A 13,094-nucleotide genomic window follows, 5' to 3' on the forward strand; every position below is an offset into this window, starting at 1 on the left:
GTGTGTGTAGGTTTTATGTAAACTGTGTGGCCCAGTTGTTGATTGGGTTTGATGAAAGGCACTGCAGACTACTTCAACCAGAGAAGTCAGCCATAGCAGAGCACTTGATGAACCAGCCTGGACACAGCATATTATTTGAGTACATAGAAATGCTGGACCACTCTCACAACCACCATGTCAGACTACACAGACAAGCCACTGAAATCGACAAGCAAGTGTCCAATTTCAACAGAAAGGAAGAAACCATGAAAGTGAACAAAATCTGGCTACCAGTATTTAAAAACTCTAAAATCATAATGGTAAATAAAGAACAACACTCGAACACAGGGGAATTTCAGACAAGAAACAATCAGGGACAGCTAATCACCTCCCAACAAAGGATTCCCCCAGGTAGTAAGAAGCCAGACCTTGAAACTGCTAGACATTAAATGCTAATCAAGGTGGCCAATTGAAGCAATCACACCTACCTGCAACAGACAAGAGTTCTTTCTCCCACCCTGGACTTTCCACAGATATATAAACCCCATTTTCCTAGTTTCCAACAGAACTCACAATCTCTGAGGATGCCTGCCACAGATGTGGGTGAAATGGCAGGAAAGAATGCTTTTGGAACATGGTCGAACAGCCTGGAAAACTCACAACAACCCAATAACGATAGAGTAAAATAATGGAAATGTAATAATAACAGCAATGATAGTGTAAAATAATAAATGTAATAAAAATAATAGAGTAAAATACTATATGTAATAATAATAAAGTAAATTAATAAATGTAATAATAATAATAAATAGAGTAAAATAATGGAAATGTAATAATAACAACAACAAATAGAGTAAAATGATAAATGTAATAATATTTATTTATTTAGTTATTTATTTATTTCGGGCATTTATATCCTGTCCTATCTCGACCCCTGCAGAGGGACTCAGGGCGGCTGAGAGCAAAAGCATAAATATATATCTTAGGTAAAGACAGTATAAAACATAATAAAAACATAACAACAGAGTAAAATAATAAATAACCTTGACTCAAGTATAAGCAAAGGGGAGCTTTTTCAGCCTAAAAAAGGGCTGAGAAACTTGGCTTATACTTGAGTATATATGGTAATTGATTATTGCAAACTCTTACATTTCTCAGAACCGGAATGGTTCTTGCTGTTCCCATATCAATACTGGTCATTTATTCAAGACTGCCCAGGACGTTTATGGTGTGTGTCCAAATCATTCATCAAAACTAGATACTGAGTTGGATATGTTACACAATGAAATGCTCAAAAAAGTAAAAATTAAGAACAATATTATGCCTGCCTGTCAATAGCTAATTGATGGTAACTACTTGCAAATTGTAGTGTGCTTTGTTGCCACAAGATGGCAGGCTTTGTGTCTTTAGCCTTGTTTCCTAAAACATGCTTTACGTTTTATAAGGGAGTATATTCAGGTAAAGTAAGAAGGTAGTAGGAAATGACTTGTAACCATAGATCTACAGTTCTTGAAATATTTCATAAAATATAATATTATATACACAAATTCCTAGCAGTTTTCCACATTTGTATTTCAATGGTTCCCTCTTTTTTTTCTTTTTCTTTTTAAAAATGATAATGTTTCCACACGCCTTGAGCCAAAAGACCGTAATTTCAGTGGCTTTGTCAAAGTAAGTAGTGTTACATATGGGTGGAAATCAACAGTGGAACTCACTGCATTGAGGTGTGATGGAGGTCCTTCTTTCAAGGCTTTTGAATAAAAGACCTTGTAAAACTACAGTTCCTGTGATCTCATAGCATTGTGCCATTTCCAAATGAAGCAGAGTGTTTGGGGATCAGGACATCCATAGAGATACCAAGGTGCTTGTTTATAAAGCTATTGTCCTCCCAACCCTGTTATACGCCTGCGAAATGTGGACTGTCTACAGATGTCACACTCAACTCCTGGAACGATTCCGTCAGCATTGCCTCCGAAAAATCCTGCAAATCTCTTGGGAAGACAGGCAGACAAATGTCAGCATGCTGGAAGAAGCAAAGGCCACCAGCACTGAAGCAATGCTCCTCCACCATCAACTCTGCTGAAATGGCCAAGTTGTCTGAATGCCCAATCACTGTCTCCCAAAGCAGTTACTACGTATACTCCCAACTCAAGAATTGGAAATGGAATGTTGGTGGACAGTAAAAGAGACTTAAAGATGGGCTTAAAGCCACCTTAAACACTGTGGCATAGACACTGAGAACGAGGAAGCCCTGGCCCTTGAGTGCTCTAGCTGGAGGTCAGCTGTGACCAGCAGTGCTGTGGAAATCGAAGAGCCATGAATGGAGGGTGCAAGGGAGAAACGTGCCAAGAAGAAGGTGTGGCAAGCCAGTCCTGACCGGCACCGCCTTCCACCTGGAAACGGATGTCCTCACTGTGGAAGAACATGCAGGGTAAGAATTAGACTCTACAGTTACCTGTGTATCCACCGCCAAGACACTACACTTGTAGGTCCATTATCCTCGGACTATGAGGGATCGCCTAAGTAAGTAAGTAAGTAAGTAAGTAAGCGATAACAATTAAAATGGTGTTAAACTGCTCTAATTCTACAGTGTAGGATCAGTGGTTCTCAACCTGCAGATCCCCAGATGTTTTGGCCTTCAACTCCCAGAAATCCTAACAGCTGGTAAACTGGCTGGGATTTTTGGGAGTTGTAGGCCAAAACATCCGGGGACCCACAAGTTGAGAACCACTGGTGTAGATGCATCGTCTAGCTGAGGTCTAGTGAAGGTGGTATTTAATGTAAAGGCCCTCCCTCCATTTCAATGGCCATTTCTCTGGCATCTGAGGAGGAGAATGCCAGACACAGCTCCATTATGACTTGTCCCATTAGCTACTGAGAAGCTCCTCCCTCCATTCCAGTGTCCATGACTCTGGCCACTAAGGAGAAGAGTAGTCAACATTTGCTGGACTCAATCCCTTCCCTAGCTGCCATTCCCTTTTCCTTCTGTGCCATAGCTTATATAGCGTGTAAGCCTGAGGACAAGGAACTGTCCAATTAATGATTTGTAAGGGTCACCATATGCTGGGGAAGGACTTGAAGGTGCCTAACGACAACAAAGTCACCCTGGATGTCTTTCTGCATTAAGGGCAGGATATAAATAAATAGAACAGGCAAAGGAATACTAGCTGGAATGATGAAGAAGAGTTAATGCTCATGACATTCATGAATTCTCCAAAGCAAATCTCATCCACTCTTCCAAATCAAATTCTCAACCTTTAGTGTTATCTAAAACCATCTGAATTGGATGAATCCACCACAGCATGGAGAAGATTGCATTGTGTACTTGCTTGTCATTCCATGGAGCTCCCGGTGGCGCAATGGGTTAAACCCGGATGAGCAGGACTGAAGACCGACAGGTCGCAGATTCAAATCTGGGGAGAGTGCGGATGAGCTCCCTTTGTCAGCTCCAGCTCCCCATTCCAGGGACATGAGAAAAATCTCCCACAAGGATAAAACATCAAAATATCCGAGCATCCCCTGGGCAACATCCTTGCAGACAGCCAATTCTCTCACACCAGAAGCAACTTGCAGTTTCTCAAGTCTCTCCTGATATGAAAAAAAATTCCATTCCTACACACAAAACTCTTTTAACCCTTATCTATCCAGCATCACAGCGATTGCCCCCGGTGACACAATGGGTTAAACCCTTGTGCCAGCAGGACTGCTGACCAACAAGTTGGCGGTTCGAATCTGGGGAGCGAGGAGAACTCCCCTTTCAGCTCTAGCTTCTCCTGGGGTGAACTCCCGCCTCAGCTCTAGCTTTTCAGCGGGGGTAGGATGGTAAATCATCAAATATCCAGGCGTTTCCTAAGCAACGTTTCTCAAGTCGCTCCTGACACGGAAAAAAAACCCACAGCTATAGGTGAACCTCTACGAATTCAAACCCCTGTTTTAAGAGCTAAACATTCAAAGTCCTCTTTCTGGATAGAAGTATGCCCTTCCATATTTATGAAGAAAGTAGCAAATTTTAGATTGTTTTTATTTTTAAAAGGTGGAATTAAATTTTAACACGTCCCTAGGCATCCCTTTTCTTTCAAGGGCCAGCACACACCTCTTTCTTTTCCCTTTCATGACTCTACGCCCACCATGTACTTTAAGACAAGAAGAAATCGAGAAACCCACATAGTTCCAGTCACTGAGAATGAAGGGAAAGGAGGATCAAGCTTTCTGTAATTCAACAATGAGGTTTTTTTTCCCTAAGTGCCATGGAAACGAGAAGATAAAAAATGCTCTAAAGCAGCCCCTGCAATGCTTCCACTTGATAAACAAACCAACTGAACACAGAAAGCTCTCATCCCTGGAAAGGAAGACGATTTCCAAGTGCCACTTCTGGTCTGGTTTTCACATTTGACATAAAATAAATTAGCTTTGTACAAAGGCATTTGCAAAATCGGCACAAGTCGTCCTCAAGTAGTTCAAGCAATGACTCCTTGCATCTCCTTGTGCTATCTCTCTTACCTCCTGACAATGAAATCATGGAGCCAGAAAGTCAGATGGGTACCGATATTGTTTCATTTTGCCTGTGACAACAGGATGATGAGTTTTGGGAGTCCTTGTTAACACTATGGCCAAATGTTAACAACTGTCTAGTGCCATAGAAAGGGATGCTTTGCACTTAATGGCTTATATGAAAACTAGGAATTGACAGGGAGAATGAATTCCCCTTGTTTTCACAGCTGTTATAACTGTGGGTGGTGTTGAGAGGCATTTTCTTTTTCTTTGTTCACTTCTGTGCTATACAATCCATGACAATTCACCTTCCTTCTACCATTGTCTGCAAGGGAACGTGGCACTCCAGCTATTAAAAGGAAGGAATGCTTTTCCACTATATATCATCTGCAGAATCATTTACCACTAGATTATTCATCCCATCTGCTCCATGGCAGAGGTATAATGGAGCCAGCATTCACAAGGTCAACGCAATGGGAACTGGCTCCAATTGCAGCGGAGCAATGCATCTACTCTGGATTTGAGCTTGAATTTGAAAGAAGACATGCAATGGCCTCAAAATATGTTCAGCTTCTTGGATAAACACAGAAAACTGTAAATTGCAAATCACAATTTCTATATTACAAGAAATTCTACATTAAATGTAACGTGGGAACAGTAACTAGACTGATTAGTAATTATTTATAAATGAAAGGTTGCTTGTCAATATACTATAAACACAAAAAAACTTAAAACTTCCAGAATAACAATTTCTATATTCCAGGAGATTCTTCATTAGTTCATGATGTCAGGGATAGTAACTCAATTGTTGCTAAAATGAAAAGTTACTTGTCAATATTTTCAGAATACAATAAAATTTCAGCTTCCAAAATGACCATATCTGTGTTGCAGGAGATTCTTCATCAATACATAACACAAGGAACAGTAACACAACACAAGGTCTCCCGGGTTGTTTCCCTTGTTTCATAAAATCGTCTTGGGGTGTTATTCTTATCCATGATGCCTGAATGCGCTAAATAAGAAATAAAGCAACATACAGACAATAGATATGCAATAGTATATCATCTGCAGAATCATTTACCACTAGATTACTCATCCCATCTGCTTCATGGCAGAGGTATAATGGAGCCAGCCTTCACAAGGTCAAAGCAATGGGAACTGGCTCCAATTGCAGCAGAACAATGCACCTACTATGGATTTGACGTTGAATTTGAAAGAAGTCATGCAATGGCCTCAAAATATGTTCAGGTTCTTGGATAGCTCATCTAAAGTTCACACTGAGATATACCAACAGATCCCAGACAGACAAACAAACAAACAAAAAACACAGAAAGAAAAATATTAAGCAAATGCTATTGCCAGTCGAGACATCCATTGGCCACAAGCCATTGTAAACTCTCCATTAGTTGTGTGCCCAGAGGCCTGATATCAAGAACAAACTGAAATGATTATGCAATCTGATAAATTGCTGTTAAGCACACTGATTTATAGCTAATGTAAATGTGTGCCAAAGTAGTTATTTGGATACTGTTTTCTTCAGCACACAGTGGGAAAACCTGCATTATAATTGCTACATGCGAAGCACAGCTGTAATTTCCACCTGTTTGGCTATTGTTAGTTCTGCTACAAGAGGATAATTTCACAGATATGTTAGCTGGGTAGCGAAGTGTTTATAGCAAACAAAACCAAATTGCTACGATTAGTGTGATTAAAAGCCGTGTCTTCATGGGTAATTGTAATTAGGAAAGGCTAACCTTGTTCACTGCATTTTCTATATCCACAGGAAAAAGACACCAGTTTATCATTTGTTCAAGTTTAATTCATTAACAAGCCTTACCATGTGTGAACAGAATACATAATGCAGAAAAGGCAAATCTGTGGACAAGAAAGACAGAGGGACTACAAAGAAGTGAAGTGTTCTGTTGTGGTTTTGCAATGTATGGATTTCCTGTCTAGCAAAACAATTGGCTGGTTAATAAGGTTAGCAAAATAGAACGGCAGAAAGTGCCTCCTGTCAAACTGTCACTAGAATGACCTAAAATCTACTTCCCCGCTAGTCACTTTCCTGGGGCACATCCAGACAGTCCCCTTATTGCGGAAACTTCCGCAATAAAAAGGGAGCTGTCCAAATGACGTTCTGGGCAACCCGCAATTAATTCACCACAAACCAGGAAAACCCCGGTTTGTGGCGAATTAATTAGATAATGGATTTATTCCACACCTTCTTGGAAGGCACGGGATAAATCCACTACTTCTGGTGTCTGGGCTGCAGTCCAGACACCATTCTCAGAGTTTAAGGACTAAATTACTCCGGAAAACTCTGGGAATCCCAACCCCCTCCCCTAAAGCACTAAAACCCCCTTTTAAAGTAAGGAGTGATTTTCCAGTAAAGGAAAATCTCTCCCCACCCCACCCTGCTCTTTTGGTGTGTCATTTCTATGTGCCGGACGAGCTCGGGCAACACTCTGCTGGAGGCCCAGTAAGTTTTCCTTACTTTTAAAAGGTGTTTTAGGGCTTTGGGGAAGGGGGGGGGGTTGAGTCTCCAGTTGTTCTCCGGGCCAATCCCCGAAGAACATCTGGACACCCACCCCTGAAAGCGCAGGCTTTCTGGGGTGTGGGGGGATAGGGGCCCAGGAACATCCACGTTTTTAAAATCCGGATGCTCCTGGGATAAAGGGCTGTGTGGAAGCGCCTCTAGTATTCTCAGTTTACATTTGGAAAGGAGCAAATTTCACAAATTCCATGTAAGTTGGCACAGTGACATCCCAACACTACTTCCTGAGTCCAGTGTCTACTATAAGATGGAAGTATTTGTGTTACTGATATCCGATGCCAAATCTATAGGTTTTGTCACAGTGCAATGCATGGAATGGCTTAATGTGAGCATATTGATTAACTTTTTAGCCCAAGGGTTGGCATACTTTACAGTTCAAATATGTATGGTGTCGTTTCCAATGTCAGCACTAGTCAGAATGTTTCCTACACAGTAAAATATCATCCAGTGTTCTGCTATCAATCAGAGAGGCTAGGTGGCAAATTACCTTTTTCAAAGGGTTTGGATTTGTCTGGAAGTTACTGGGTGCAAACACGTGCATACATTCTCATTACTCATTGAACTTTGGCCTAAAATGTAGAATGAAGTCTCATTTGTCTGTAACCACAACACATAACTTTTCTCTCTTGTGCTACAGACTGAATTTAGTTTTCCTTTTGACTGCTTTTCTAGTCATTCACTTTGCAAATATTCTGATAATTCTTTATCAAAGTTTACATAGAGCACTTCTCACTCTCTAGTGGGAAATCCATTAAGAGCATTCCATTTCAATGGCAGGTGAATTTGCAACAGAGTTTAGTCTTGCCCATCATTTGATGGCTCATTTGAAGTTTGAACTAAACCCAGATTCACCATCCCATCAATGTGGAGAAATCTTAGGGCCTGTCAGTATCCCTTCCAGCTTTCTAAATGTTTTTGCGGCTTCAGAGTTCTTTCATGAACATCATATTCTGGATGGAAAGTGACTTTTGAGTTGAAATTTGTTAAGCTGAACATTGTTCATTCAAATATAACTTACTATTATCGTTGTGTGCCTTCAAGATGCAGCTTACAGTGAGCCTCTCATAGGGTGTTCTTGGCAAAATCTGTTCATTTCCATTACCTTTCTCTGAACCGGAGAACATGATTTCTGTATTTAATGCTATTTGGGGGTTTGGAGGGAGCAAAGCTGTATTTTCCAAAACTAGCCGCAGCTGGTGTAGAAAGAGGAAAATTGAATAGATACCACCTAATGAACCCTCTGCAGTTGCTCATACTTACCATATATATGGCCTAAATTCTCCACAAAACTATGAGTTAAGAACTTAAGCAGGTCAGTTCTCTCTCCTATTGAGCCTTTCCAGCCAACTCCTTACATTATGTAATGTCTTTGAAAACACTGATAAATCTTTGTTAGGCCATTTGATTGTTTAATATTGTACATGGTGGAATTTTCTCCTCACCCTGCAAAAGAGCAGAGATTTATTTTTTTTTTGGAGGGAGGTTTGACCCCAATTACCTGAGAAAACATGTAAGTAACAGGTTACCTCCCATGGTTGGGACGAGTAAGGGCAAGTCAGAGCTGTGATAAAATGCTTAGAATACCAACAAAAGATTCTTCATCCCACTTCCACCCTATCTGCCTTTATTCCATGTACACTGGCCATGCAGAACTTATATTAAATTTGTGGGCGGTATTCCAGTTTTCTAAAATGTTATTCTTCTAACCTCAAATTCGCCCCAAACATGTCCACTGTATTCTCCTTCCAAGTGGTGCCATTTTGATTACACAACTAATGGCATGTGCAGCTGAACAGTGGAAATGACGAATGCTACTAACTAATAACCAATTTATAGGTATGGAAAGTTGATACTATTTTAGCTTAAGAGTGTTTAATATTGTTATATAACTTATTCTGTTTGCAGAGTTTGTTTTTTTCAGCATCAAATAACATGATGGATCTAGAAATATATAAAAAGCCAGTCACAGCAGGAATCTTTCTTCCCCATTACTTAAGACATCTGTTTTGTTTTTTTAACCTTTCTAAAAGCGAAGTCAGAACACATTCTGGATACTTTACTTCATTTGATGGATTAGTGTCCTGATCTAATGGCCCTGAAGAAATTATGCAAGGTGGCAGGACAAGAGGTAATGTTATCTGATGATTTTAAATTGTTTGATCCAATGGTTTTATGGTTTTAATTGTAAACAGAGCAGGATGGTGCTGAATTACTCTGCAGACCTGTAGACCAAGTGGGTGGGATGGATACCAATTGAATAAGAGAATAAAACTGGGTATAAAACACACAACACATTTGTCTGTCAACATGTAATGCCCTGGGTTTATTTTGTGAGTGTTCTATCACAATTTTCCAGGTGGGATTAAAAACCTTAAGGATAATGTACGCCATTGGAGTGGGCATTCAGGCTTCGGTACTGACAAAGCACAAGTAGTAGAGTCTTAAGTACCAATCTCTTCACAGAAGAGAGGGCAAATATTTCCAAAGGAAGGCACCCGACAGTTGTGGTTCTGGCCTCGCAGCCTTCTGGAGAATCTTAAAAGGAAAAAAAGCTGGCTGTTTTCAGAAACTGGAATGATGATACACGTACAGCAATTACTGCATTTCTTTCTCCCTTATAGCCTTTTTCTTAAGAACAAGTAAAGAATGAAGTCTTTTAACAATTATACAATAAAAAAATATAATTTGTGATCAAAAAGAAGGGCAAGACAACATAAAAACTCCAGTTGTAAGGACTCCATTTGCATACTTGATTCGACACCACTTTCTTTTTTGGTGCGCAAGGAAATGGGACAACAGAGGGGGCTTTATGAAGAGCAGCAACATAACTTTTAGTGCTTTAAGTACCAGAAACTGCACACGTTTGTGAGCTAGTCAGTTGGTATAATCCATGAGACTTCATTTTTAGCTTGTTACTTGCCTTATGATATTAAGAACTGGAAGATCCCATTGAATAGTACATTCCCCATTTTTAAACTGATGCCTTTTAAAAAAATTCTGTATGTATGTCACCATTTTTCACATGATACACAGAAAACTCAAGGACCCAGAGGGGGAACCAAGTTATGTTAATACCATTTACAAAATACCAAGGAGTCCACAGCTACCTAACACATTTACTACAGCACAGGAACCAATGAAGGTACAGTGTACAAAAAACTGTAAACACGGCACAATAAATAGATAAAACAGCAGGTTCCGCACCATGCACATGATGTGATGACACTTCATCTCTATACAATCTCACCTTCTCACACTCTTACTTTGTTGCAATTGTCCCTCCCGCCCCTCCCCTCCCCAGCCCCAAGTGCAAAGCATCACAAATGAACGGTTCTGTATTCAAGTAACGTATATACAAGGGTATTACAAATATGCAGTACTGTACAGATAATTGCTGTAGTCTTAATTTACAGGTGTTGATTCCTTTCCTATTAACAGTAAGAAAAGAAAAACCAAAGCATGAGAGATGTGCATTGCTGTCAAGTCCCCACAGCTGCCATGGAAACGCAATAGGCTGCATTCCACCATCCCTTGCATTCAAATTGCTACTGATGCATAGCACCTAAACAAGTTCCCAAAGGCTGCAGTTCCATTACTATAGAAACTACGTCACCTCCATTGCTACTGTATTGTCTGCTATATTGTTCAGTGCTGGCTTTTCTGTTTCATGGTTTTCCCTGTGGAAATAAGAAGGAAAGGGGAGCAGTTAATATCAAAGTAGGACAGAAGGACCAAATCAATCTGTGAAGAGCCCCATTAAAAACATTGCTTCTATCTTTCCAATATCAATTTGGCTGACAGATATAATCTCCCATTTCCACTTCACACCTCTTTGTGCAAATGTAGACAAAAGGTCCACACACAAATATCAGTTAGTTGCTCAGCTTAACTCTGATGGTTTTCAAATTTTTACTAAACATAATATGCCAAAACGATGCTCCAGACAGTTAATACAATATACAGATAAAAGTAATACTGAAAAATTAGTTTAAAATGCCATAAATAATGCAACATATAATAATAACATAAATCAAATAGATAAGCAGCACAAAATAGTTAAAATTCCTATCAATAACAGCCTAGTTTAAATGACAAAGACCTCTTTGAATATTGACTTCTTTGACTGAGAATGTCAGAGCCTAAGAGTGGCAACAACATTTAAAAACGTTGGGGAAAAACCTTATAAAAAGCCCAATAAGGCTCTAAGGGGACTAAATATGGAATGACATAGGGAGGAAACTCCAACAACCAAGCTGGAGGAGGTGTGGTATTGTACAGGAAATCTGATGACTGGAAGAAAAGATGTTAAAACTTCATCGCATTGTCTGGATTCATACTGAGAAGCTGCCTGTAAATATCTCAAAGGATACAATTAAATGCTGCCAAGAAAATATTTGAGGTAGCTGGGACTGGGTACAAGTGAGACCTTTTAGCAAATCTAGCCAAAATGAAGGAGAAAGACTAGCATTTGACCAGTGAGGAGTGACTGCTCTCTGCAAACACAGAAGGTCGACCAATTGGGGAAAGAGTAGGGGAAGAAGGATAGAAAGAGCAACCCAATTCTGGCTAATTTAGCTGCCAATTAGGAAGAAAGGTAGAGTACAGCGGTATAGAAGTAAAGTAAAGTAAAGTAAATAAATAAATAAAATTTATTTACTTTATTGGCTGCTGGTCTGTTTCTGGGCCAAATACAAAGTGCTGGTTATTACCATAAAGCCCTAAACGGTTTGGGCCCATCATATCTAGAAAAACACATCACCTTGAACAAACCTGCTCAGGGTCTTTGATCTGCTGAGGAGGCCCTACTCTTGGTCCCACCCCCATCTTAAGCAGGGCTGGTGGGAACAAGAGAAGGGGCCTTCTTGGTGGTTGCCCTCCCAACTGTGGAACGCCTTCCCCAAGGAAATCAAAATTTCCCTCTCCTTACTCGCTTTTAAAAAGCAATTCAAAATAATCTTATGCTCTCAAGCATATGAGGAGGAATAAAGCTTGCAACACTGATAAATGGAACTGAAAGGAAATGGATTTGACACTCTACTTTAGATGGGGCTGCCTTTGAAGACAGTCTGGAAATTGCAATTGGTACAAAACTCGGCAGCTAGGCTTCTAACTGGAGCTAATTATAGGAAGCGCACAACACCCCTATTAAAACAGTTCCACTGGAAACCAATAAGTTTCCGGTCCCAATTCAAAGTGCATATTATGACCTATAAAGCCTTAAACGGTTTGGGTCCTGCCTATCTTTGGGACCACATGAACTGGCGCAGGCTCTAAGGGAGGCCCTCCTCCTGCTCCCACCATAGTCACAAACATGGTTGGTGGGGACGAGGGAGAAGCCCTTGTCGGTGGTGGCTCCCTCTCAAGGGAAATTAGACAAGCCCTGACATTGTCCTCCTTTCACAGGGATTTGAAATCCTGGATGTTTCAGCTTGCATTTGAGAAGGCCTAATCCCTAGTTATAAATGCCCAGTCCCTAGGCTCAATAAAAATATTTTGTTCTCTGCATTTCATCCAATACCTGAACCTATCATATGCTGCTTGCACTATTCCATGCTCGGCCCATTTTTAGTTGGGTACTACTGGAAATTCGTTTTGTTGAGTATTGTTTTGCTTGCATTTTAATGCTGCTGTTTTATACTCCTATGTTTTATTGAATTATGCTTTTATCTGGAGTTATATTTAACCATTTTTTATTTTAATTGTGTTTTTGCTTTGATGGATTGTTTTGTATTTGTGTCTGTGGGCATTTTGTCCCATATGTAACCCCCCCCCCCCGAGTCCCTTTGGGGAGATGATGGTGAGGTATAAGAATAAAACTGCTGTTGTTGCTGTTGTCATTATGTGCAAACCTAACTCAAGGTGTTGCCATTTAGACAGGAGCCAATCTCAGCCATCTGAATGGTATTGGCGAATACAGGTTTCAAAATTCAGAAGGAAACCCCTTCCTTCACTATGGACTTTTAAATTCGAACTTCATATAAACAAAGTGTACACAGATTTCATGTAACCAAAGTGTACATGAAAGCCCAAATACATCTGAAGAACTAGATATTTGGATTACCATGAAAAT

At 40.1% G+C, this 13,094-nt stretch overlaps 1 protein-coding gene across 3 annotated transcripts in view; it reads right to left on the reverse strand.

Moving 5' to 3' along the window:
* Positions 1-9,318: 9,318 nt before the first annotated feature.
* The window catches only part of EPC1 (enhancer of polycomb homolog 1), an 81,181-nt gene continuing 77,405 nt past the window's right edge, over positions 9,319-13,094 (reverse strand). For all 3 annotated transcript variants that reach the window (XM_060782504.2, XM_060782507.2, XM_060782503.2), the window contains one exon: positions 9,319-10,701. In XM_060782504.2, coding sequence (XP_060638487.1) covers positions 10,629-10,701 — 73 coding nt within the window. In that variant the 3' untranslated portion in view covers positions 9,319-10,628. The remainder of the gene's footprint in view (positions 10,702-13,094) is intronic.

This window comes from Anolis sagrei, chromosome 6, assembly GCF_037176765.1.
Source record: "Anolis sagrei isolate rAnoSag1 chromosome 6, rAnoSag1.mat, whole genome shotgun sequence".
NCBI lineage: Eukaryota > Metazoa > Chordata > Lepidosauria > Squamata > Dactyloidae > Anolis > Anolis sagrei.